Below are 27,272 nucleotides of genomic sequence, written 5' to 3'. Positions count from 1 at the left end.
GCCATTCTCCTGCCTCAGCCTCCCGAGTAGCTGGGACTACAGGCGCCCACAACCGCGCCCGGCTAATTTTTTGTATTTTTAGTAGAGACGGGGTTTCACCGTGGTCTCGATCTCCTGACCTTGTGATCCGCCCGCCTCGGCCTCCCAAAGTGCTGGGATTACAGGCGTGAGCCACCGCGCCCGGCCCCATTTTAACCATTTTTAAGTGTACAATTCAATGGCATTAAATACATTGTTGTGCAACCAACATCACCATCCCTCTCCAGGACTTTTTTGTCATCCCAAACAGAAACTCCATAGCCATTAAACAACAATTTCTCATTTCCCCTTCCTTCCAGCCATGGGCAACCACTATGCTACTTTCCGACTCTATGAAGTTGACGATTCTGGCTACTTCATATACGTGTAATTGTACTGTACTGGTCCTTTTATGTCTCACTTATTTCACTTAGCATAATGTTTTTTAAGATTCATCTATGTTGTAGCATGTGTCAGAATTTGCTTCCTTTTTTAGGCTGAAAAATAAACGACTCACAATATATTTTTAAAAATAAAAGTAACATATTTGGCTCATTTATTTTTACTCACCCTGACATCATATTTCTCCTTGGATGTCTAGAGACAAAACTAGCACTGTATAAGGGCAAATAAAAATGAAAAATAACAGGCTTAATTCCTCTGCTGAAAATAGAGACTTCTCAGCCTTCTCTCTTTTCTTTCAAAATTTCTTTCTCTGTCCTTTTCAAATGTATACAAAGCTTTATAACGGCAAAATGAGCCTCTTGCCAGTACCACAACTCAGAAATGTGTCCTCAAGGACTTGGGGGTCATCTTTTTGAAATGCAGTGGAGTTAGTGCCTGTATCTCCCAGTTCCTACAGCAGGGTAGGAGACTACACTTAGTGGGCATGGGCGCCTTGCTCAACTTATAAAACTACCTCCTGCTATAAACATATGCGAAATTTGGCCTGGCGCGGTGGCTCACGCCTGTAATCCCAGCACTTTGGGAGGCTGAGGCGGGCAGATCAGGAGGTAAGCAGATCGAGACCATCCTGGCTAACACGGTGAAACCCCGTCTCTACTAAAAATACGAAAAAATTAGCCGGGCGAGGTGGCGGGCGCCTGTAGTCCCAGCTACTCGGGAGGCTGAGGCAGGATAATGGTGTGAACCTGGGAGGCGGAGCTTGCAGTGAGCCGAGATCGCGCCACTGCCCTCCAGCCTGGGCGACAGAGCGAGACGAGACTCCGTCTCAAAAACAAAACAAAACAAAAAAGATATGCGAAGTTTAAAAAACGAACAACAACAACAAAAAGTTATGTGAAGTTTGTTTTGCTTCTGGATAAAGCCAACATGAGTGGTCTCCCCAATTACTACTATTAAGTTAGGAGGAACTATGTTTGACAAAAGGTGTTGTCAAGTTCTGTTATTTGAAGACTAGTGATCGTTTATCTTATGTAATGGTTGTTGTGGAGATTTTCTGGGTTAAGAGAAGTTTTTTTTTTCTTTAAAATTCGGATAAGTGTCTGTATTTTTTCCCTTTATTTAAGAAACGGCTGCGGTGCTGGTGGTGGTGGTGGGGGGCTCTCACTATCTTGCCCAGGCTGGTCTCAAACTCTTGTCCTCAAATGATGCTCCTACTTCGGCCTCCCAAAGTGTTAGGATTACTGGTGTGAGCCACTTGTGCCGGATTTTATTTTATTTTTTATTTTTTTATTTTTATTTTTGGAGGCAGGGTCTCCTTCTGTTGCTCAGGCTGGAGTGCAGTGGAGCGATCACAGCTGCCAGCCTCAAACTTTTGGGCTCAAGCGATCCTTGCACCTCGGTTGCCCCAGTAGCAGGGACCACAGGCACATGCCACTACCGCTGGGTAATTTTAAAATTCTTTGTAGAGATGAGGTCTTGGCTATGTTGCTCAGGCTGGTCTTGAACTACTGGGTTCAAGTGATCCTCCCTTCTCGACCTCCTAAAGTGTTGGATTACAGGCGCGAGCCCACTGTGCCCGGCCTGCATTTAATTAGACACCTAAAATTTAGGCTGGTCAGTGGCACACTTAGCAGCATGTTACTTTTTATAAAAACAAAGACCGAATACCGCTTTTTTGGGGCGGGGGGGGAAGAAAAAGTATGCACCAGTTCTCCCCATATCGTTTCTTCTCTCTACCTCTGGTGTTTGCAGCTAACATTCCTGGCCGGGTCTGCAGCAACCGAGTTCTCTGGGCTCTCAGCCTCCGCCCTCCTCGCCCTTCTCCGCGCCGGCAGGTGAGGCCGCGCTGAGGGACTACAACTCCCAGCGTGCCCCGGGATGGGAGGGTCACGTGGGCGTCCGGAAACCCTGGCCGCGGCGCCAGGGGTGAGCTGGCGGCGGGGGCGGCCGGCAGCGGAGCCAAGCGGAATCCGCGAGCGGAGCCGGGGCTGGAGAGCGGCAACCACTGCGGATCTCGGGTGGGCGAGCCGTGATGCGTGGGGCCGAAGACCTGCTAGGGGCGGGGGCTGGGGCGGGGGCTGGGCCGGGTCCAATCCGAGGGGCTTCCCCGGTCGGTAGGGCGGTGGGGAGATGTAGGTGGCGGCCCCCCTTGGGCGGGGCGACTAGGCAGGGTCGGCCGCTCGCCCCCTCCATCTCCTCCCTGGGCCCGGGCCTGGCGTCCCGGCGGTCACGGGGAGGCTGTGATGGGGAGGATGGGGAGGAGAAGGACCGCCGGGGGACCCTGCGGCCCGGCCTGGATCCACGCGGCGGCGGCTTTTGTGCTCCTCGCCCGCCTGTCCTCCAGCCGTGGGTTGGGAGATTCTGACTTCATCAGAAAAGAGCTTGTCGTTCGGACCAGGAGAGAGGGGATGCTTTTCAGGTAGGTAGGGAAGGAAGCTCTTTCGGAAGGAGGTATAGAGATCAAAGAAGAAGCGTGGTCTCAGTGGAGTGACTGGTTTTGTTTTCTGGTAGCATGAACTCGATCAAGGAATTTGGTCAAATTATTCGTCATTCCCTCCTTACTCTTCTTCGCAGGATGTGTTCTGTTTATTCTCAGTTTTGACAGGAGATAATGGGAATGTGTCCCCGGAGTTTTTAGTGTTTTCTTGAAATGTAAGATGGTAGGCTATCTCGTGGTAACTGTTACTGAAAAGTTTATAGGGAGGAGTGGTTCCTGGGGTGAGCAAAATCATTCAGTTGTTACCTTTTTGTCCACCGCTTTATTTCTACCTTTACACAAATTTATACATACATACATATATATGTAATAGTTGTTGAAGGGAATGTCTTCAGTGCTTTGGTGCTTGATTTCTTTTCCGTTGGTTTGATGTTTCTTGGATACTAGGCTCTATACTAAAAACTCCATATAAATTATCTCGTTTAATCAATACATGAGGAAATTGAGCTTCAGGTCGAGCGTGGTGTCTCATGCCTGCAATCCCAGCACTTTGGGAGGCCGAGGCCTGTGGATCCTTTGAAGTCAGCAGTTCAAGACCAGCCTGGCCAACATGATGAAACTCCGTCTCTACTAAAACAAAACAAAACAAAACAAAAAACAAAAATTAGCCGGTCGTGGTGGCGCTCATCTGTAATCCCAGCTACTCGGGAGGCTGAGGCAGGAGAATCACTTGAACCCGGGAGGCGGAGGTTGCAGTGAACCGAGATCATGCCGCTGCACTCCAGCCTGGGCGACAGAGCCAGACTCTGTCTTTTTATTCTTCTTCTTCTTCTTTTTTTTTTTTTTTTTGAGACAGAGTTTTTGCTCTTGTTGCCCAGGCTGGAGTGCAGGGGCACCATCTCGGCTCACTGCAACCTCCACCTCCCGGGTTCAAGTGATTCTCCTGCCTCAGCCTCCCGAGTAGCTGGGACTACAGGCGCCCGCCACCACGCCCGGCTGAGTTTTCTATTTTTAGTAGAGACGGGGTTTCACCATGGTGGTCGTGATGGTCTGCCTGTCTCAGCCTCCCAAAACGCTGGAAGTATAGGCGTGAGCCACCGCGCCTGGCCTCAGACTCTGTCTTAAAAAAAAAAAGAAGGAAAAGAAAAAAAGAAATTGAGATTCAGAGAAGCTGCTTAAGTGGAAGGTCTTAGATTCCATACCTGGCTTGTCTCTTGAATGACACCATTCTTCTATTAGTCTTTGATTTCCAGTCTCTGCCTAAGAAGGTGACCCGGAAACAATAACTTTATAAAAGTTAAGTCAACAGTGTCTTGCTGCTTTCTGGCTGTCAGGATCAACTGCCTTGTTCATTGTTTAAGGTTCTGATTTGTCTCTGTTCATCAGTGCTAATGTCATGTCACTACAGTGACCATTAACTAGATTATAAATCCTTTGTGTAGAAGAGGAAAAGATTTTTATCTTGAAAACTAGTTGTCTTTGAAACATGTCCAAAAACAGGGAGGAAGAATGTGGTTTTGGAAACCCTGGAATAAGATGAGAGATATTTACAGATAAATGCCAGGTATTTTATGTCTGTGGTAATGAGACAATTTAAGAAGAGAGAAAAATTACAGGAAGACTTGAGTTATGAATAAAAAGGATTATGCGGTACAAGTAAATGGCTTCATATAAGATAATGTGGGATAAAAAAGATACTTGTGGCTTGCTGCAGTGGCTCACGCCCATAATCCTAGGGGTTTGGGAGGCTGAGGCAGGAGGATCTATCTCTTAAGGCCAGGAATTCAAGACCAGACTGGGTAACATAGCAGGACCCTGTCTCTATAAAAACTAAGAAAATTAGCTAGGTGTGATGGTGCCCACCTGTAGTCCCAGCAACTTTGGAGGCTGAGGCAGGAGGATTGCTTAAGCCTAGGTAGGAGATTGAGGCTGCAGTGAACTATGATCACGCCACTGCACTCCAGCCTGGGTAACAGAGTGAGACCCGGTCTTTGGAAAAAAAAAAAAAGATACTTGTATGAGTGTGAGCATTGAGATGCTGAACTGCAACATATACAATACTGTAAAAAGGGTGAACTCAACTATCCTTTTAATAATTTCCCACATTCTTCTTTATACTTTGAATACACATAATCTTTTTACTCTGCAGACAAAAAAAATGAAGTCTGGGAGGTAATTGCCCACCTAATGCCTCTCTCCTTTGAGTGTGTAAGAGAACTACTCTTACCAGTAAGTTGTTTATTTTTCCCATCCTTTGTGTATACCTCTGAGTTTAGGTGTGCTAGTTCATTTATTTATTTATTTATTTATTAATTATTTGAGACGGAGTCTCGCTCTGTTGCCCAGATTGGAGAGCAGTAGGGGAATCTCGGTTCACTGCAACCTCTGCCTCCCGGGTTCAAGCAGTTCTCCTGTTTCAGGCTCCCGAGTAGCTGGGATTACAGGCACCCACCACCACACCTGGCTAATTTTTGTGTTTTTAGTAGAGACAGGGTTTCGCCATATTCGTCAGGGTTGTCTAGAACTCCTGACCTCAAATGATCCACCTGCCTCGGCCTCCCAAAGTACTGGGATTATAGGCATGAGCCACTGCACCCAGCCTATTTTTATTTATTCATAGCTCTTTTTTTTTTTAAATTTGAGACAGAGTCTTGCTCTGTTGCCCAGGCTGGAGTGCAGTGGCGCCATCTCAACTCACTGCAACCTCCGCCTCCTGGGTTCAAGCAATTCTCTGCCTCAGCCTCCCAAGTAGCTGGGATTACAGGCACCTGCCACCACACCTGGCTAATTTTTATATTTTTAGTAGAGACGGGGTTTTACCATCTTGGCCGGGCTGGTCTTGAACTCCTGACCTTGTGATCCACCCGCCTCGGCCTCCCAAAGTGCTGAGATTACAGGCATGAGCCACCTGCCTGGCTTTATAGCTCTTTTTTAATGCATGAAGGGTATGATAGCTCTAACTACTGTATTTTACCCAGCTTGGAGTATTTTCTATTTTAACCTTTCCCCTTAAATGATATAACATAGGATCTAGAATTAGGTCTGAGTTGGAATGTGCAATCTCTCTTAAGAGAGATTGCTTTCTTTTTTAAAAAATTTTTTGAGGGCTGGGTGCAGTGGCTTACACCTGTAATCCTAGCACTTTGGGAGGCTGAGGCAGGTGGATCACGAGGTCGGGAGTTCGAGACCAGGCTTGCCAATATGGTGAAACCCTGTCTCTACTAAAAATACAAAAATTAGCTGGACGTGGTGGTGCATGCCTGTAGTCCCAGCTACTTGGGAGGCTGAGGCAGAAGAATTGCTTGAACCTGGGAGGTGGAGGTTGCAGTGAGCCAAGATCATGCCACTGTGCTCCAGCCTGGGTGACAGAGCGAGACCCTGTCTCAAAAAAAAATTTTTTTTTGTGATGGAGTCTCGCTCTGTCACCCCAGGCTGGAGTGCAGTGGTGCAGTCATGGCTCACTGCTGCCTCAGTGTCCCGAGCTCAAGTGATTCTCCCACCTCAGCCTCCCAAATAGATGGGGCCACAGGTGTCCACCACCACGACTGGCTAATTTTTGTATTTTTTGTAGAGATGGGGTCTCCCTATGTTGCCAAGGTTGGTCTTAAACTCCTGAGCTTAAGTGATCCTCCCGCCTTGGCCTCCCAAAGTGCTGGGATTATAGGTGTGAGCCACTGGACCAGACCTAGAGATTACTTTCTAATACCTGTTTTCTCATCTGTAAAATACTGAGAGAACTAAATGCAGTAATGCATGGTAGGTACCTAGCATGGTACCTGGTACTTTGTAAGCATTCAGTGTTCTGCCTTCAGCCAGCCAATTCATTGATTAAAAAAAAACTTTTTTTTTTTTTATATGGGGTCTCACTTTGTTGCCCAGTCTGGAGTGCAGTGGTGCAACCCTGGCTCACTTCACTTCAGTCTCCACCTACTGGATTCAAGCAATCCTCCCGCCTCTACCTCTTGAGTAGCTGGGACTACAGGTGTGCTGTTTTTCCCATCCTTTTGAGGATATCCTTTGAATTTTATACCTTAGGTATATAATACCAGTTGAAAAGTAATGAAATAAAACAAAACCCAACCTCTGCAGTTTAGTTATTGGCTCCAGCAGGCTCCTCCTCCATCTGTACCAACCCATCTGTCAGCCCAGTCCCTCCCCAGCCCTAAGCATCCTATTTACCTGCAGAGGTTAGACAGGCTTTGAAGGCTGTGGCAAAGAATCTGTGTTTTTATCTGAGTCTTGGGAAGGCAGTAAAGGGTTTTAAGCAGAACCTGTCGAGGTAGGCAGGTGGGAGATGCTGCTGGTGGTTTATCTTAGGCGATGGCAGTGAGGATGGAGAGGAGAGGGTGGCGGTGAAGAGGACCAGAACCAAGAGGCTGGGGAGTGAGCTTATCCATCTGGATGTTGGGGTTTGGGATATATTTTGGAGGTGAAAAGGACTGGATTTAGCAATGGATTGGATGTAGAAGTTAAGGGAAAAGAAGTAAAGGCTACCTCGTAGTTACCTTGGTTGACTGTAACGAATGGCAGTACCTTTGCTGAGATGGAATACCAAGGGATGTCGCAGGTCATTAGTGACTATCTGGGCTGGTAGAGGTTACATGGACACCTTTCAGTCCCACTGGAGTGTAGCTCCAGCCAGGACCTTCAGTTATCTTCCTGCTTAGATGCTGGTCCACTGAGGGTTCCAAGTTGGGAAAGAGAAAGGGAGGGGAGAGGGTTCTCCCTAAGGAGAGTTTCGCGTACAGGCCACCAAAATGTTGCAGGTGATCAGTGACTATCTGGGCTGGTGGTGTAGGCGGTGAGAAGAATTTGCCAAGGCAGTTATAGGTATAGAAAGGCAGATTTTTTTTTTTTTTTTTTTTTTTTTGAGACGGAGTCTCGCGCCGTGTCACCCAGGCTGGAGTGCAGTGGCGCGATCTCGGCTCACTGCAAGCTCCGCCTCCCAGGTTCACGCCATTCTCCTGCCTCAGCCTCCGAGTAGCTGGGACTACAGGCGCCCGCCACCACGCCCGGCTAGTTTTTTGTATTTTTAGTAGAGACGGGGTTTCACCATGTTAGCCAGGATGGTCTCGATCTCCTGACCACGTGATCCGCCCGTCTCGGCCTCCCAAAGTGCTGGGATTACAGGCTTGAGCCACCGCACCCGGCAGAAAGGCAGATTTATTAGAGAAGGTAGGAGGGTATGTTTGCAAGGAAGCAACAGGCAGGTCAGCAAGAGAGGAGCTGACTACGAGGAGATGAAGGCTTGCTGGAGATTTTATAGGATGGTGCTGTGTGCTGAAGAGGGCTTTGTGCAGTACAGATAACGATAAGGTTGCAGTGAGCTAACTTGCATTTTTCTATCAGCTGAGCGTCTGGTGATTACTGGGTGCAGGAAGATTGTAAGTTACTTGCGCAAAAGGGGTGTGTGTCCTGGACCACGAAGAAAGGCAGACTTAGTTTATCTGCTTATCCTTTTTGGTTTCCCCTGATCCCACCAGCCTGACTCCTTTTTCTCTAATTAGAACTCCACATGGGAGGGATAGATTTGGAGGGAGAAGTGAAGAGTTGTGTTTTATTTTATCTTATTTTTTTGAAACAGAGTCTCACTCTGTTGCCCAGACTGGAGTGTAGTGGCCTGATCTCGGCTCACTGCAACGTCTGCGTCCTGAGTTCAAGCGATTCTCCTGCCTCAGCCTCCCAAGTAGTTGGGATTACAAGATGCATGCCACCATGACCGGCTAATTTTTGTATTTTTAGTAGAGACGGAGTTTCATTATGTTGGCCAGGCTGGCCTCGAGCTCCTAATCTCAAGTGATCTGCCTGCCTTGGCCTCCCAAAGTGCTGGGATTACAGGCGAGAGCCACTGAGCCTGGCCTAAGAGTTCTGTTTTAGATCTATGGAGGGATATGAAGTGGTCATTTGGATCCTGGAGGGTCTAAGTTAGAGCCATGAATCTGAGAATTGTTGACATAAAGGCATGGTACCCTAGGAAGGAGGAGAGAAAGATGTTGGAAGTTTAAAAAGAGAAGTGTGAAATCGCTGTCTCAGTTTGAGAAAGCAAAATTACTTGGAAGTGTAGTAGGCTTGCTGGGCAGTATTGCATGCCCTTTGAGGTTTGTGGTTTTGAATAAAAAGTGAAATCAGCCTGCTCGAGTGGTTTTTCTGTGGCAAAACTCAGCTGCTTGGGTGCAGGGAAGGAGGAGGACAGAGACAAGGAAGTGCACTGTAGATTCTAAGTTGGTAAGGCGGGAAATGAGGACAGGACAGGGCTGGATAAGGGAAAAACGAGGCTACTGAATTGGGAGCCTTGTTGAGGTCAAATGACTGTTGAGGTGTGGTGTATTCAGGTAAGTGATCTGCAAGGAAAGGAAGCAGAAGATTTGAAATCCGGTTACCAGCGTTCAGCCTTGCGTGGGTTTTTATTGCGGGATGGAGGAGAAGGATGGTGGTGAAGAGAACTGGAACTGAGAGACCCAGGAGGAAACTTATCCGCCTGGCCGTGGGGATGGAGGTTGGGTGACCATGGCTCAGGATGCGGGGAGATCAGTCTCTGACATCTATGGGGAACAGCAGGCTATAGAGCCCCAAGGTGTGAGTTTCATTTTTTTTTTTTTTTTATTTTTATTATTTTTTTTTTGAGACGGAGTCTCACTGTGTCTCCCAGGCTGGAGTGCAGTGGCGCGATCTCGGCTCACTGCAAGCTCCGCCCCCCGGGTTTACGCCATTCTCCTGCCTCAGCCTCCCAAGTAGCTGGGACTACAGGCGCCCGCTACCGCGCCCGGCTAGTTTTTTGTATTTTTAGTAGAGACGGGGTTTCACCATGTTAGCCAGGATAGTCTCGATCTCCTGACCTTGTGATCCACCCGCCTCGGCCTCCCAAAGTGCTGGGATTACAGGCTTGAGCCACCGCGCCCGGCCTTAAGGTGTGAGTTTCAAAGAAGGGGGTTCTTGGCAGGAAGACGCTCCAGAAATGGCCTCGGGGAGCAAAGACAACTTGGACCCCTTGTGTCCTTGAGGCATGTAGGTTGCCGGAGGGAAGATTTTCCCTCTTGAGAGGCGTTAGGGGAAGTGAAGGTATCGGAAGTGTCCAGAGTCTTGTAAGGATATGGTGCCTGCTACCCACGTAACTAGGTTTCCAGAGAGCAAGGATACGGGGCTTGCTAACCGTGTATCTCTGTTTCCAGATGGCATGGTCAAAAGGGCTGGGGGTGGGGTATGTGGGAAGGCTGGGCAGAAGAGATGAATGGGGCAGAGTGGGTGTGTGGTGGCTTCACGTATGTCATCTCTTTTCCTGCTGACCCCTCCCCTGCCCACTCTGCAGTCGACTTTCTTCAGAGACTTCCTCATACGAGACAGTTGGGTTTTTTGGTTTTGTTTTGTTTTTTTTGAGGCAGGATCTTCCTCTGTCACCTAGGCAGGAGTGCAGTGGCATCGTCATAGCTCACTGCAGCCTTGAAGGCCTGGCCTCAAGTGATCCTCCTGCCTCAGCCTCCCTAGTAGCTAGGACTATGGTACATGCCACCACATCTGGCAAAATTTTAAATTTTTTATAGAGACAAGGTCTGTTGCCCAGGCTGATATTGAACTCCTGGCCTCAAGTTTTCCTCTTGCCTTGGCCTCTGAAGAACAGCTTTATATTTGGGTTGGAAAGGACTCTAAATACCACTACAGAAAGTGAAATTAGAAATAATGTTTGGGGGAAATTTTATATCCCAAAGCAGTGTTGTAGAAGGCAGCGCATTGCCTTCCATCTGGACGTGTTGCTGCAGTGCGAAGTCATCTCTTACTAAGCAGTGATTGCACACTATTGTAACCGCCCAATGGGTTCGCCTTGCCTGCTGCCTAGACAGAGCCAATTTATCAAGACTGGGGAATTGCAATGGCAAAACAGTAGTTCACACAGAGCCGGCTGTGTGGGAGATGGGAGTTTTATTATTACTCAAGTCAGTCTCCCTGAGCATTCGCGGATCAGAGTTGTTTTTTTTTTTTTTTTTTTTTTTTTTTTGAGACGGAGTCTCACTCTGTCACCCAGGCTGGAGTGCAGTGGTGCGATCTCGGCTCACTGCAAGCTCCGCCTCCCGGGTTCACGCCATTCTCCCGCCTCAGCCTCCGAGTAGCTGGGACTACAGGCGCCCGCCACCGCACCCGGGTAGTTTTTTTGTATTTTTAGTAGAGACAGGGTTTCACCATGTTAGCCAGGATGGTCTCGATCTCCTGACCTCGTGATCTGCCCGTCTCGGCCTCCCAAAGTGCTGGGATTACAGGCTTGAGCCACCGCGCCCGGCCACGGGGATCAGAGTTTTTAAAGATAATTTGGCGGGTAGGGGCTTGGGAAGTGGGGAGTGCTGATTGGTCAGGTTGGAGATGGAGTCATCGCGGGCTGAAAGGAGTTTTTCTTGCTGCCTTCTGTTCCTGGGTGGGATGGCAGAGCTGGTTGAGCCACATTACCGGTCTGGGTGGTGTCAGCTGATCCATCGAGTGCAGGGGCTGCAAAATATCTCAGGCACTGATCTTAAGTTTTACAATAGTGATGTTTTCCCCAGGAGCAATTTGGGGAGGTTCAGACCCTTGGAGCCAGAGGCTGCATGACCCCTAAATTGTAATTTCTAATCTTGTAGCTAATTGGTTAGTCCTGCAAAGGCAGGCTGGACCCCAGGCAAGAAGGGGGTCTGTTATCAATTTTGTTTCAGAGTCAAACCATGAACTGAATTCCTTCCTAAAGTTAGTTCAGCCTATGCCCAGGAATGAACAAGGACAGCTTATGGGTTAGAAGCAAGTAGGGCCAGTTAGCTCTGATTGCTTTCACTGTCATAATTTCCTCAGTTATAGTTTTGCAAAGGCAGTTTCACTATTGTGTTCCATTCTGGAAATTACCATTTTTGATGGATGGTCCTCTAGGACTAAGAAAAACTGGAAAAACTTCGCTACGAAAATCACATGAGTTAGTGATTGTGAACTTGCTTTGGAAAGTAGAAGGTTATGGTTCTGGATTTTTTTTTTTTTTTTAGACGGAGTTTTGCTCTTATTGCCTATGCTGGAGTGCAGTGGCATGATCTTGGCTCGCTGCAACCTCTGCCTCCCAGGTTCAAGCGATTCTCCTGCCTCAGCCTCCTGAGTAGCTGGGATTACAGGCACCTGCCACCACGCCCGACTAATTTTTTTATTTTTAGTAGAGATGGGGTTTCACCATGTTGGCCAGGCTGGTCTCGAACCCCAGACTTCGTGATCTGCCTGCCACGGCCTCCCAAAGTGCTGGGATTCCAGGTGTAAACCACCATGCCCGGCCAATGGTTTTCTGGATTTTATTTGATGGCAAGATGATATAAGATAAATATATATATATATATTTTTCTTTTCTGCAGAGAATGGAAGCAAAGGAATCCTTTTTTTTGGTTGGGGGGGGAGGGGGACAGGGTCTCACTCTGCCGTGCAGGCTGGAATGCAGTGGCACAATCTCGGCTCACTGCAACCTCTGCCTCCCAGGCTCAAGTGATTCTCCTATCTCAGCCTCCTGAGTAGCTGTGACCACAGGCACGCACCACCACCCCTGGCTACTTTTTGTATTTTTTGTGAAGACGGGGTTTTGCCATGTTTCCCAGGCTGGTCTCAAATTCCTGGGCTCAAGTAGTCCTCCTACCTCAACGTCCCAAATTATTGGAATTTCAGGCATGAGCCACCATGCCTGTCCGGAATCTTATTTTTAACAAGGATTTTTTTTTTTTTTTTGTCTTTTAAAATAATTCTAATGGGGGTTTGGGGAGATGTTGGCCAAAGGATAAAAAATTTCAGTTAGGAGGAATAAGTTTAAGAGAACTATTATACAATATGGTGACTATAGGCTTTGTTTTTTTGAGACAGGCCCTCACTCTGTCACCCAGCCTGGAGTGCAGTGGCACAGTCGCAGCTCACTGAGCCTCTGACTCTCAGGTGATCCTCCCATCTCAGCCTCTGGAGTGACTGGGACTATAGGCTTGCACCATCACACCGGACTAATATATATATGTATATATTTAGATGGAGTCTCGGTCTGTTGCCCAGGCTGGAGTGCAGTGGCGTGATTTTGGCTCACTGCAGCCTCCACCTTCTAGGTTCAAGTGATTCTCGTGCCTCAACCTCCTGAGTAGCTGGGATTACAGGTGTGCGTCACCATGCCCAGCTAATTTTGTATTTTTAGTAGCGACAGGGGTTTCGCCATGTTGGCCAGGCTGGTCTCGAACTCCTGACCTCAAGTGATCCACTCGCCTCAGCCTCCCAAGGTGCTGGGATTACAGATGTGAGTCACTGCACCCGACCTAGCTAATATTTTTGTATTTTTTGTAGAAATAGGGTGTTGCTGTGTTGCCAAGGCTGGTCTCAGACCCCTGAACTCCAGCAATCCACCCGCCTTGACCTCCCAAAGTGCTGATGTACAGGCCTGTGAGCCACTGTGCCGGACCGGTGACTATAGTTAATAACAATGTACTCTATTTTGAAAATTGCTAAAAGAGTAGATTTTAAATTTTCTCACCACAAAAAATAAGTAGGTGAGGTAATGGATATATTAACTAGCTTGACTGAGCCATTCCACAGTGAGCACATATTTTAAAACATGTTGTACATGGTAAATATATACAATTTTATTTGTCAATTAAAAATACTATAATGTTAAAAATCTTGTTGCTGTCAACTATCAGTTGATAATTGTGTATTCAGTATTCATTAATAGAGTCTGCAACCATCCCTGCACACCATCCTGAACATGGCCTGCCTTGTTGGACTTTGGAAGCTAAGTATGGTGGGGCCTGGTTAGTGCTTGACTGGGAAACTGCCTGTGAATACTGGTGCTGTAGGCTTTAAGAAATAAAAATTCGGCCGGGCGCGGTGGCTCAAGCCTGTAATCCCAGCACTTTGGGAGGCTGAGACGGGCGGATCACGAGGTCAGGAGATCGAGACCATCCTGGCTGACACGGTGAAACCCTGTCTCTACTAAAAAATACAAAAAACTAGCCGGGCGAGGTGGCGGGCGCCTGTAGTCCCAGCTACTCGGGAGGCTGAGGCAGGAGAATGGCGTGAACCCGGGAGGCGGGGCTTGCAGTGAGCTGAGATCCGGCCACTGCACTCCAGCCTGGGCAGGAGAGCGAGACTCCGTCTCAAAAAAAAAAAAAAAAAGAAATAAAAATTCACCGATTGAGAAAATACTGAATGACAAGCTACAATGAATTCAGAAATGCTGAAATGAAATTCCATTTTGAAATTTGGTTTTATTAATTTTAACAGCATTTACACATACTTGAAAAATTTTGGAACACTCTTGTTCAGTGTGTATTTAGAGTGGTAAAGAGAGTATTCTTCAAAAAGTAGGACGTGCTCGATGGACTCCGACTTGACACAAACTCCTGTACACCCCAGGGTCCCTGAGCTCATGAATGATTGGAAATCACTTCTGTGATAGATAGGATACATGTGCAAAGGTATTATTATTGCATAGGACCAAATGTTACAGTATTTATCTTAAATGTCATTATGCACACAGCAGGTGAATGTTTAAAACTATTTTCCTGGGCAAGGTGGCTCACGCCTGTAGTCTTAGCACTTTGGAAGGCTGAGGTGGAAGGATTGCTTGAGGCCAGGAATTCGAGACCAGCCTGGACAACATGGCAAAACCCTGACTTAACATAAATGCAAAAAATAAGCTGGATGTGGTGGCGTGTGTGCCTGTATTCCCAAAGGATTGCTTGAGCCTGAGAGGTCAAGGCTGCAGTGAGCTGAGGTTGTGCCACTGCACTCCGGTCTGGGTGACAAAATGAAACCTTGTCTCAGTCAATCAATCAATCAATCAATCAGGCTGGGCATGGAGGCTCACGCCTGTGATCCCAACAATTTGGGAGGCCAAGGATGGTGGATCATCTGAGGTTAGGAGTTTGAGACCAACCTGGCAAACATGATGAAACCCTGTCTCTATTAAAAACACAAAAATTAGCTAGGCATGATGGCGGGCACCTATAATTCCAGCTACTTGGGAGGCTAAGGCAGGAGAATCTCTTGAACCTGAGAGACAGAGGTTGCAGTGAGCTGAGATCATGCCACTGCATTCCAGCCTGGGCAACAGAGCCAGACTCTGTCTCAGAAAAAAATAGATAAATAAAAGAATAAAATAAAGCCTGTTTGCCCAATGTGCATATTAAGCCTTTTCTCCTCAATCATTGTAACTTAGGAAAAGATTGTCTATTTAGAAACTAAATCCAAATGGCCTCAAATATCTTGGTAGTTATTTAAAGCTATTAATATAAGTGTACAGCCCTAGATTATGCAGCTCTATTGCCAATGTGCTGTAATTTCAATCTGTTGGAGCATTTATTTTTGGAATTATGATTTTACACGATACATTATTGAGTTTCATATCCCATGCCCTTTCCTGGAGTACATACTACAGTGTTTTGAGGTGGGAAGGTGTCCAGTTCAAAGAGCTATGATTCATAGAGAACGATTAAAGTTTTGAGTTTTTCCACTTGGGTTTCATGTTTAATTTTCAGGATGGAAGTAAATTTAGTCATAACACTAATAGCTCTTGTTTTTGTAACTTCCTGGAATTATAGACAGGAAGTTTATTTACATTTTGTGAGTGGAATTTTATTGTCCTACTCTGCACGTAATTTTATTAACATTTTCCAAGAAGAATGACTTTAAAATGAAATTAGCTAAATTCTACTGATTTGGAATTAATCCTTGGCAGATCAGTGGCTAATATAATTTATCTGAATATGTCACATACATTGTTACTTTTAGCCTTACAGCTCTCAAATGAGATAAGCCATTTTATGGATGACCACTTGTGATTTATAGAGCATGACCTGTCCCAGGGCTCACAGCCAGTAAGGAGAATAACTGTTATGTGTACATAATTGTAACCACCTCAACTTTGTTTCTTTTATCTGCAAGTTGCAAGAATGGCCTTTCTGCTGGGTCTCTTAGCCTTTAAGGTTTGGGCGCATCTATTGAGCTGTGGCTAGTGAAAATAAGTAGTGTAACAGTTCCAGTGAACATAGATCTGAGAGCCAAGCCCTGTGATTCTCTCTTGAGTATTGGGAGCTCTTGCATGTGTTCCCTACCTTGACTACTGTTGTATATTTATCATACAAGCCATTTTATGTATTTTTTTCCCCTGAATATGAGAATAAATTACATTACTTTTTCTGTTGTGGCGGGGGGCAGGCAAGGTCTTACTCTGTGGTACAGGCTGGAGTGCAATGGTGTGATCATAGCTCCCGGCCTCCTTGAACCCCTGGGCTCAAGCGATTCTCCTGCCTTAGCCTACTGAGTAGCTAGGACCACAGACACGAGCCACCATGCTTGGCTATTGTTTTCTTTTTTAGTTTTTGTAGAGATGGGGTCTCACTATGTTGCCCAGGCTGTTCTCAAACTCTTGGGCTTAAGTGTTCCTCCCGCTTTGGCCTACTAAAGTGTGGAGATTACAGGCATGAGCCAACATGTCTAGCCTAAATTATAGTACTTTTCTAATGCTGTGAGTGTTTCCATTATAAAAATTATATTGATGTTTATTGTAGGCTTTTTAAGAAAAAAGTATATAGAAGAAAATTAAAATTATCCATTATTTCACTCCCCAGAGAGAACTGGTATATTCCCTATTTGTATTATACATATTTGTATTATGTAAATACAGTTGGGTTGATTAGATTTATAACCAGCTCCCACTTTTTTTCACTTGACATTTTCTCATGTCATTAAAAAGTCTTCATGGCAAATGATTATAAATGATTCAGCCATTCAGACATACCATAATTTATTTAATTATTCCCCTATTATTGTATCTTTAAATTGGTTCTGCAGACTCATAACTGGAGACATTAAGTTTAGCTGCTTACTTTATGCTTAATTGTTCTTGGATATCAGAGAATGGGTGCAGCTTTTAGAGAGTACAGTCAAATGAAAAGGCACTGGGGCTGGGCACAGTGGCTTATGCCCATAATCCCAGCACTTTTGGAGGCCAAGGTGGGCAGATTGCTTTGAGCTCAGGAGTTTGAGACCAGCCTGGGCAACGTGATGAAACCATGTTTCTACAAAAAATACAAACATTAACCAGGCATGGTGGCTCATGCTTCTAGTCCCAGCTACTTGGGAGGCTGAGGCTGGAGAATGGCTTGAGCCTGGGAAGCAGAGGTTGCAGTGAGTCAAGATCATGCTACTGTACTCCAGCCTGGGCGACAGAGTGAGACCCTGTCTCAAAAAGAAAAAAAAAAAAAAAAAGCTGCTGGAAGTAGTGGAAGGAGATGGCAAGGAGTGGCCCGACCTCTTTCTCTGTTTCGTTGACTGACACAATTTTTTTCATTTTGAGGGGATACTGGGGGACAGACGGGTTAGGCAGCTTGCCCAGAGTCTTGCACTGGGACCTCACCTCAAGGCAATAGAAGATCGTGTAGAACATTGTCTTGAATCATTTTGTTTTGTTTTGCTTAGAGTCAGGGGTTTCACTTTGTTGCCCAGGGTCGACTGCAGTGGCGTGATCATAGCTCACTGTAACCTCGAACTCCTGGACTCAAGGGATCCTCTTGTCTCAGCCTGTCCAATAGCTGGGGGACTACAGGTGTGAGCCATTGTGCCCAGCTCCTTCTTTCTTTTGATATTAAAAATCTCCTCCAGCACTTTGTGAAAAATACTTTTTATAGGCCTAAACACATCTTGTAGTTTTTAAGGAATAGATCCCCGGAAATACATTTTTTTTTTTTTTTTTTTTTTTTTTTTTGAGACGGAGTCTCGCTCTGTCGCCCAGGCTGGAGTGCGGTGGCGCGATCTCGGCTCACTGCAAGCTCCACCTCCCGGGTTCACGCCATTCTCCCGCCTCAGCCTCCGAGTAGCTGGGACTACAGGCGCCCGCCACCACGCCCGGCTAGTTTTTTGTATTTTTAGTAGAGACGGGGTTTCACCATGTTAGCCAGGATGGTCTCGATCTCCTGACCTCGTGATCCACCCGCCTCGGCCTCCCAAAGTGCTGGGATTACAGGCTTGAGCCACCGCGCCCGGCCTACATTTTTTTTTAAGTGAAAGCAAGTTTATTCAAAAGTAAAGGAAGAAAAGGGCAGCACTCCATCGAGAGAGCAGCCCAGAAATTGAATTTTTGTGTCAAACACTCTTGATGAACACGGCTAGATTGTCCTCCCATAATATTATACTAATTTTTACTTCTGTCAGTAGCGTGTGGGAGTTCAGGAACCGTTATACCCTGAGCTGCATTGAGCACAATCTTTTTTAACTATCCAAATGTTTTCTTGCCTTAATTATATTTCTAATATTACTAGTGGGATTGAACTTTTATTTCTTAAGTTCAATAGCCATTTCATTTCTTCTGAGTTGTCTGTCTATTTCCTTTGCTCATTTTTTCTATAAGAATGAGTGATTTTCTTATCAGTTTGTATGAGCTCTTTCTATTAAGATATAATCTCTTGTCCAGGATTTTTTTTTTTTAAAGGACTACCTAATAGCTTTAACATAACTATTAATCCAGTTTTCTGGTGTCAACTAGGCCATGAGATTTTTTCCCACAAGGCCTGATTATATAGTAACTATAAATCGAAATAATTCAGTTTTTGGATAATCTGCCGAGGTTTAATAATGTCCATAATGCGTTTTGTCTTTCCAGAAAGAAGAAATGATGTAAATCACTCACTATCCAAACTTTAAGGTCAAAGGTGAGAAGGAAGGTCAGGAAGAACATGGCCTGGCCAAGTGTTTTTCAAAGAGGGTCTCTGCTGTCCCGGTTCAGCCATCATCACGTTGTAGTGTTCCTGCTCACCTTCTTCAGGTAAGCATGTTGCTAAAGCTGCTCTCCTGCTTTTTTTGCTTTTTTTCTTTTGAGGGAGCTATTGCATGGCAAGTGTCAAATGCACTGATGGGCATACACTTACAATATTAGTTATTCCTTCTGTTGTAGTCTTGATAGCTCTAATATAGTAGTTCTCGAGGGCTATTTTGCCCTCCAGAGGACATTTGGCAGTGTCTAAGATAGTTTTGGTTGTCATGAGCAGGGAAGAATGCTACTTGTAGTTAGTGGTGGAGACCAGGGATGTTACTAAACGTCCTCCCATGCACAGGACAGCTCTCCACAACAAAGAACATTTCGGCTCAAAATGTCAATCATGTGGAGGCGGAGAAGCCCTGGTCTGTTTTTTTTTGTTGTTTATTTTGTACTTTTTTTTTTTTTTGAGATGGAATATCACTTTGTTGCGCAGGCTGGAGTGCAGTGGCATGACCTCAGCTCACTGCAACCTCCGCCTCCTGGGTTCAAGTGATTCTCCTGCCTCAGCCTCCCAAGTAGCTGGGATTACAGGCACGTGCCACTGTGCCTGGCTACTAAATAGAAACAGTTTCACTGTTAGCCAGGATGGTCTCGATCTCCTGACTTCGTGATCTGCCCGCCTTGGCCTCCCAAAGTGCTGGGATTATGGGCATGAGCCACCACGCCCGGCCAACATATCTCACTTCTTTTCATCACCCTGTTTGGAGAGAGAAGTCCTCTATTTGTTGAAACCAGGAGCTGGAGAACAAAGGTGATCGTAAGCGGTTCTCTTAGAAACATAACATACATCAGGCCATTGGGTGTTAGAGGCGTGCTATAAGTGACCTTGTTACTCAGCTTTTTTTGATATTTTTGCTGAGTAGATTTGATTATTAATCTTTATGAAAGACACCAGAAATAATGATTATTTATTTATTTATTTATTTATTTATTTATTTGAGATGGGATCTCACCCTGTCACCCAGGCTGGAGTGCAGCAGTGTGATCACAGTTCACTGCAGCCTCTGACTCCCGGGATCAAATGATCTACCTGCCTCAGCCTCTTGAGTAGCTGGGACCACAAGCACGAACCACCACGCCTGGCTTCTTCTTATTTTTTTATTATTATTTGTAGAGTTGAGGTCTTCTTATGTTCCCCAGGCTGGTCTTGAACTCCTGGGCTCAAGCAGTCCTCCTGCCTCAGCCTCCCAAAGTGCTGGGGTTATAGGCGTGAGCTGCCAGGCTTGGCTCATCTTTTTTTTTTTTTTTTTTTTTTAAAGAGAAGAACTCTTGGCCAGGCATGGCAACTCACACCTGTAATCCCAGCACTTTGGGAGGCCGAGGCGGGTGGATCACCTGAGGTCAGGAGTTCGAGACTAACCTGGCCAACATGGTGAAACCCCATCTCTCCTAAAAATACAAAAATCAGCTGGGCGTGGTGGTCTGCACCTGTAATTCCAGCTACTTGGGAGGCTAAGGCAGGAGAATTGGCTTGAATCTGGGAGGCGGAGTTTGCAGTGAGCTGAGATTACACCACTGCACTCCAGCCTGGGCAACAGAGCGAGACTCCGTCTCAGGGAAAAAAAAAAAGAGAAGAATTCTAAAATTGTTCAGTGTCATGCCTGTAATCCCAGCAATTTGGGAGGCCAAGTGGTGGAGGATCACTTGAGCCCCAGAGTTTGAGACCATCCTGGGCAACATAGCAAGACTCTGTCTCTACAAAAAATACAGAAATTTTTGTAGCCTGAGTAGCTAAGATTACAGGTGCACTGAGCATGGTAGGGTGCGCCTGTAATCCCAGCTACTCAGGCTGGGGTGGGAGGTTCGCTTGAGCGCAGGAGGTCAAGCCCAGTGAACTATGATCATAACTGCACTCCAGCTTGAGTGACAGAGGGAGATCCTGTCTCAAAAACTAAAAATAAATAAAATTGAGAGAGCCTCTCTGAGTCTATTTTGGTTCAAGTGGCTGCCCCCCAAATAAAATAAAACACAATTGAATAAAAGAAATGGGCTTATACCTGTGATTTTATTGAATGCTGTTTCACCTTGCTATTCATTCATCTGTATTCTCTCTATTTTGTAGTTATTCATTGCTCCATGCTTCACGAAAAACATTTAGCAATGTCAAAGTCAGTATCTCTGAGCAGTGGACTCCAAGTGCTTTTAACACGTCAGTTGAGCTGCCTGTGGAGGTAAGCAGAACAAAGTGCTGGGATGGATTGAAGGAGACCGTGCCCACCCCTAGATTCTTCTTACGTTCTTTTTTGCATCTTTTGCTTGCCAGGACTCTGAAATGGCTCACTGTTTCCTATCACGTAAGAGCCAAACTATTCTACTAATTTCAAAGCCTGCTCCGACTCAGTCCCATTTTACCTCTCCAGCTGGCTTATTTCTAACTGTTTAGAAATCACACCTTCTGGCCGGGCGCGGTGGCTCAAGCCTGTAATCCTGGCACTTTGGGAGGCCGAGACGGGCGGATCACGAGGTCAGGAGATCGAGACCATCCTGGCTAACACGGTGAAACCCCGTCTCTACTAAAAAATACAAAAAAACTAGCCGGGCGAGGTAGCGGGCGCCTGTAGTCCCAGCTACTCGGGAGGCTGAGGCAGGAGAAGGGCGTAAACCCGGGAGGCGGAGTTTGCAGTGAGCCGAGATCCGGCCACTGCACTCCAGCCTGGGCGACAGAGCGAGACTCCGTCTCAAAAAAAAAAGAAATCACACCTTCTGACGAGGCTGTTTTTTCTTTTTTTTTTTCTTTTTTTTTTTTTTATTTTTTATTTTTTTTTTGAGACGGAGTCTCACTGTGTCTCCCAGGCTGGAGTGCAGTGGCGCGATCTCGGCTCACTGCAAGCTCCGCCCCCCGGGTTCACGCCATTCTCCCGCCTCAGCCTCCCAAGTAGCTGGGACTACAGGCGCCCGCTACCGCGCCCGGCTAGTTTTTTGTATTTTTAGTAGAGACGGGGTTTCACCATGTTAGCCAGGATAGTCTCGATCTCCTGACCTTGTGATCCACCCGCCTCGGCCTCCCAAAGTGCTGGGATTACAGGCTTGAGCCACCGCGCCCGGCCTAGGCTGTTTTTTCACTGGCTTTCATTAGTGCTGTACTCGTTTCTGTCTTTGAGATTTTGCATGTTATCTTTTATGTGCTCTTTTGCCCTTTTCCACCTGTCTGAAGTTTGCCTTTCTCTGTGTGTCAAGATAAAATGCCACTTTTTTTTCCCCTTTTTTGAAACAGGGTATCTTTCTGTTGCCCCGGCTGGAGTGCAGTGGCACGATCTCTCAGGAAACATCTCTGCAATCTCCACCTTCTGGGCTCAAACAATCCTCCCACCTCAGCCCCCTGAGTAGCTGGGACTACAGGCGCTCACCACCATGCCCGGCTAATCTTTTTTTTGTTTGTTTTTGAGATGGGGTTTCACCATTTCCCCAGGCTGGTCTTGAACTCTTGAGCTCAAGCGATCCACCTGCCTTGGCCTCCCAAAATGCTGGGATTATAATGTGAGCCATCACACCTGGGGAAAATGCCACGTTTTCAATCAAGTTTTTTCCCAACTTCTAATTTTTCCCTTCACCAAACTCTTGTACACTGTGTATTGCATATTGTAATGTCTTGGTATTTCAATATTTTCTAATTGTTTCTTTTTCTTTTTTTGGAGACAGAGTCTCGCTGTGTCGCCCTGGCTGGAGTGCCGTGGCGCGGCGCCATCTCGGCTCACTGCAAGCTCCGCCTCCCGGGTTCACGCCATTCTCCTGCCTCAGCCTCCCGTGTAGCTGGGACTGCAGGCGCCCGCCACCTCGCCCGGCTAATTTTTTTTTGTATTTTTAGTAGAGATGGGATTTCACCCTGTTAGTCAGGATGGTCGCTATCTCCTGACCTCGTGATCTGCCCTCCTCGGCCTGCCAAAGTCTGGGATTATAGGTGTGAGCCACCACACCCAGCCTGTTTCTTTTTTTAATTTAAATTTTTTTTGTAGAGACAGTATCTTGCCCTGTTGCCCAGGCTGGTCTTGAACTCCTGGACTCAAGCCATCTTCCGTCCTTGGCTTCCCAAAGCTTTAGGGTTACAGGTATGAGCCATTGCGCCCAGCCTGTTTCATTTGTTTGTATCTTGCTTATGTGCCTTGAAGTCAGGCACGATCTTGGCTCACTGCAACCTCCGCTTCTGGGGTTCAAGTGATTCTCCTGCCTCAGCCTCCCAAGTAGCTGGGATTACAGGCATGCACCACCACACCCAGCTAATTTTTCTATTTTTTGTAGAGAAGGAGTTTCGCCATGTTGGCCAGGCTAGTCTTAATTCCTGGCCTCAAGTGATCTGCCTGCCTCGGCCTCCCATAGTGTTGGTATTACAGGCATGAGCCACTGCCCCTGGCTAGAGTCATAAATCTTTTTTTTTTTTGAGATGGAGTCTTGCCCTTTCGCCAGGCTGGAGTACAGTGGCGTGATCTCGGCTCACTGCAACATCCACCTCCCGGGTTCAAGCGATTCTCCTGCGTCAGCCTCCCGAGTAGCTGGGGACTACAGGCGCCCGCCACCATGCCCGGCTACTTTTTGTATTTTTTAGTAGAGACAGGGTTTCACCGTGTTGGCCAGGATGGTCTTGATCTCTTGACCTCGTGATCCTCCCACCTCGGCCTCCCAAAGTGCTGGGATTACAGGTGTGCGCCACTGCCCCAGCCCAGATCATAAATCTTAAAGATGGAAGTGGTCTCAGAGAGATCATGCACCCTGCCCTCCCAGATTGGAATCTTTCTTTGTCATTCTTGGAAGATAACCATCCAGCTTCTGCTTCAGTAGTTCTAGGCAGAAGAAACTTGCTGTTGTGTGAGGTGGATGCTTACATTTTTATTCAGCTTTTGAAGAATATTCCTTCCTGTCTCTGTAAGTTTCTGTTTAGGCAAAACATTCTTGGCTCCTTCAGCTGTAGTTTAGTGACACTGAGCACTGATTGTGGGATTTCAGGTACAGCCTGAACAATATAGAGAAAAACAGGATTTCATTTAGGCGCTAGATTTCCGGTTGTATTGCCTAAGGCTGCCTTTATTTTTAAGTAACTGGGTTGGGGGTTCCCAAGACCACCCCCAGTTTGGTGATTAACTAGGAGGACTCAACACAGAGTACATGTGGCTGTAATTTATTCCAGTGAGAGGATACGAGGTAAACTCAGCAAAGGGAAGAGGCCGGCCTGGTGTGAAGTCTGGAAGAGGCCAGGCCCAGAGGCCTCTTTCATTAATTTTTAATTAAAAAAACTTTTAAAATTATTTTTTAAGAGATAGGGCTCTTGCTATGTTGCCCAGGCTGTACTTGAACTCCTGGACTCAAACGATCCTCCTGCCTCAGCCTCCTGAGTAGCTGGGACTACAGGTGTGTGCCACCATGGCCAACTAAAAAAATATTTTGCTTATGTATTTTTAAAAGTTAAAAAGTTAAGGCCGGGCGCGGTGGCTCAAGCCTGTAATCCCAGCACTTTGGGAGGCTGAGACGGGCGGATCACGAGGTCAGGAGATCGAGACCATCCTGGCTGACATGGTGAAACCCCGTCTCTACTAAAAAATACGAAAACTTAGCTGGGCGAGGTGGCGGGCGCCTGTAGTCCCAGCTACTCAGGAGGCTGAGGCAGGAGAATGGCGTAAACCTGGGAGGTGGAGCTTGCAGTGAGCTGAGATCCAGCCACTGCACTCCAGCCTGGGCGACAGAGCGAGACTCCGTCTCAAAAAAAAAAAAAAAAAGTTACACAGAAAAACATTTCTTAAGTGCTCTAAATAGCATCCTAAAAAGTACCTTTTATAGCTTTCATTTTTATGCTTAGCTCTGGGTGTTTTACAAAATGAGTTCAGCAGACACAGTCTCTGTTACCTTTAGAACTTATAATGGATCCACTGACATGGACAAACATTGGAAATGGTAAATAAACATAATAAACATAAAATCTATGTCTATAGATAATAATCACTAGATATTATATTTGAGAACAACTCAGCTAAAAACTATAATAAAAATTTGTACAGTTCTTACATGAGAATAGTGCTAGAGAATCTAAAATTATCCCCAGGAGAAGGAAAAAGAATTTAAAGTGTCTTGGGCCAGGCGCGATGGCTCAGGCCTGTAATCCCACCACTTTGGGAGGCCTAGATAGGAGGATTGCTTGAGCCCAGGAGTTTGAGACTAGTCTGGGCAACATAGAGAGACCACTGTCTCTACAAAAATGAAAAAAAATACCAAAAAAAAAAACAAAAAAACACTTTGGGAGGTTGAGGCGGGCAGATCACTTGAGGTCAGGAGTTCGAGAGCAGCCTGGCCAACATGGCGACACTCCATCTCTACTGAAAATACAAAAATTAGCTGGGTATGGTGGTACATGCCTGTAGTCCCAGCTTCTTGGGAGGCTGAGGCAGGAGAATGGCTTGAACCCAGGAGGTGGAGTTTGCAGTGAGCCGAGATCATGCCATTGCACTCCAGCCTGGGTGACAGAGTGAGACTGTCTCAAAAAAAAAAAAAAAATTTAGCTGGGTGTGGTGGCACATATCTGTACTCCCAGCTACTTAGGAGGCTGAGGTGGGAGGATGATTTGGTCTCTGGAGGTCAAGGCTGCAGTGAACCATGTTTGTGCCACTGCACTCCAGCTTGGGTGACAGAGCAAGACCCTGTCTCAAAAAGTGTCTTTGGAGATTCCATCTCAACCTTGTGCACAGCTACTTGGTAGATTCCCACATAAACATGTTCCACTCTGCCTTATGCAAAGAACCGCATGCATAAGTTGGCCTGTCGTCCATCCTCTGCACACCACTTTGAGGAAGCCCTTCAGTGTTAGTGAGCCTCCCCTGCCCTCCTGCATAGCCCTTATTCTGTTATAAACATTCTCACCTGGGAAACCCACACAGGGACCTTTAGTGTGTGCACAGGAAGTACCTCACATCGAGCAAGTGTAGTAGCTTATATAGTCCCCTAGCACAATACAAGAAAACCCTGCAGTACATTCAGGCTGATAAGTTCACATCAAACGTATGCTCAGACCAGGTTGAATCACATTTAGCATGTTGACTTAGTTGTATTGGTGACTTTCATTAAACATTGGATGGTTCACTGTGAATAACTGGAACATGACTAACCAAGTAGTATAGTCATCCTGATCTGAGCTATGTTATTGATGTTAACTTTCTTCTCTAGGCTTTTTTCTGTTACCCTGTTTCCTGCATCTGTTTGTTAGTCCTACTTTCTTCTTTTAGTTTTTGGTTCGGTTTTGTTTTCCATTTAAGTCAACAGTCAAAAAAAAAAAAAAATATATATATATATATATTTCAACTGAATTCTGGCAGTGAAGCAGAAAAAAAGCTGTTTAAAATCTGTTAATTCTTGCAAAAGCCACACCTGCAGGGAGTTTTCGGTAACTTCTTGGAGGAGTAAAGAAAACCTACAACTTTGAGCAGCTGCTTAATAAGGTCCTTGTCTCTAGCTCACACCAGTGCGTGTACCCAGCAGGGCTTCATCATAGGTCCTGATCAGTCTGGTGGGCACACAAGGATGGAAGACTGTGGTTGCAGGGAAAATGTGGGAACGTCACTCTCATTGAAGACATTTAGGACCCCAAATTGGCATTGCTGAAAATGCTGTTTGATGTCAGCTATGTGAGCCTGCGCTGCTTTCTCATCTTGGATAGAACGCGTCTTCACAGTATGTGTGAAGTGGCATTAAAGTAACCAGATTGGTGCCAGAAGCCACCCAGAAATGAGTTCCACTGCTTTGGAATCACACTTTATTATTTGTTTATGATTTGGGGATTTTATTTTTTGTTAAAGATATATTTCTTTGATTCTTTTGTTGTTCATAAGCTGGATTATTGAGTATTCACACACGTGTGAGATGTGCCACCCTTGGACCTTGTTACAACGTGGGCACATTACTCACTTGACATGGATTAAAAATAAAGATTTTTTTTTAAATTGCTGATTGCGATTTTTCTCTTTAAAATTCTTTTAAATGTTAATTTTTTTTTTTTTTTTTTTTTGAGACGGAGTTTTGCTCTGTAGCTCAGGCTGGAGTGCAATGGCGCTCTCTCAGCTCACTGCAATTTCTGCCTCCCAGGTTCAAGCGATTCTCCTAAGTCTACGGAGTAGCTGGGATTACAGGTGCACACCACCACGCCCGGCTGATTTTTTTTATTTTAGTAGAGATGAGGTTTCACCGTGTTGCCCAGGCTGGTCTCGAACTCGAACTCCTGAGCTCAGGCAATCCACCTGCCCCCGCCTTCCAAAGTGCTAGGATTACAAGCATAAGCCACTGCGCCCGGCCTGTTTTTTTTTCCTTTTTTTTTTTTTTTTTTTTGAGGTGCAGTCTTGATCTGTCGCCCAGGCTGGAGTGCAGTGGCACAATCTTGTGCTCACTGCAACCTTTGCCTCCTGGGTTGAAGCGATTCTTTTGCCTCAACCTCCTGAGTAGCTGGGACTACAGGCGCGTGCCACCACACCTGGCTAATTTTTGTATTTTTAGTAGAGATGGGGTTTCACCATATTGGCCAGGCTGGTCTCAAACTCCTGGCCTCGTGATCCCCCCATCTCGGTCTCCCAGAGTGCTAGGATTACAGGCATGAGCCACTGCGCCGGCCTTGTTTGTTTTTTAAGATGGGGTCTTGCTCTGTTGCTCAGGCTGGAGTACAGTGGCATG

The 27,272-nt window shown here is 46.1% G+C and overlaps 1 protein-coding gene and 1 non-coding gene across 2 annotated transcripts in view; both read left to right on the top strand.

The window, feature by feature from the left end:
- The window catches only part of SLC37A3 (solute carrier family 37 member 3), a 71,009-nt gene that overhangs the window by 3,899 nt on the left and 39,838 nt on the right, over positions 1 to 27,272 (top strand). The window contains exons 2-4 of the mRNA XM_025380303.1: positions 2,176 to 2,258; positions 18,480 to 18,641; positions 20,698 to 20,806. Coding sequence (XP_025236088.1) covers positions 18,553 to 18,641; positions 20,698 to 20,806 — 198 coding nt within the window. The 5' untranslated portion in view covers positions 2,176 to 2,258; positions 18,480 to 18,552. The remainder of the gene's footprint in view (positions 1 to 2,175; positions 2,259 to 18,479; positions 18,642 to 20,697; positions 20,807 to 27,272) is intronic.
- LOC112621978 lies at positions 26,421 to 26,522 on the top strand. The gene has a single exon (XR_003118896.1). It is a non-coding gene; the product is annotated as a small nucleolar RNA U13 (small nucleolar RNA).

This window comes from Theropithecus gelada, chromosome 3 (genome assembly GCF_003255815.1).
Source record: "Theropithecus gelada isolate Dixy chromosome 3, Tgel_1.0, whole genome shotgun sequence".
NCBI classification, from domain to species: Eukaryota; Metazoa; Chordata; class Mammalia; order Primates; family Cercopithecidae; genus Theropithecus; species Theropithecus gelada.
The sequence above is the reverse complement of the archived record's forward strand: the minus strand, read 5'-3'. Positions and strand labels throughout refer to the sequence as shown.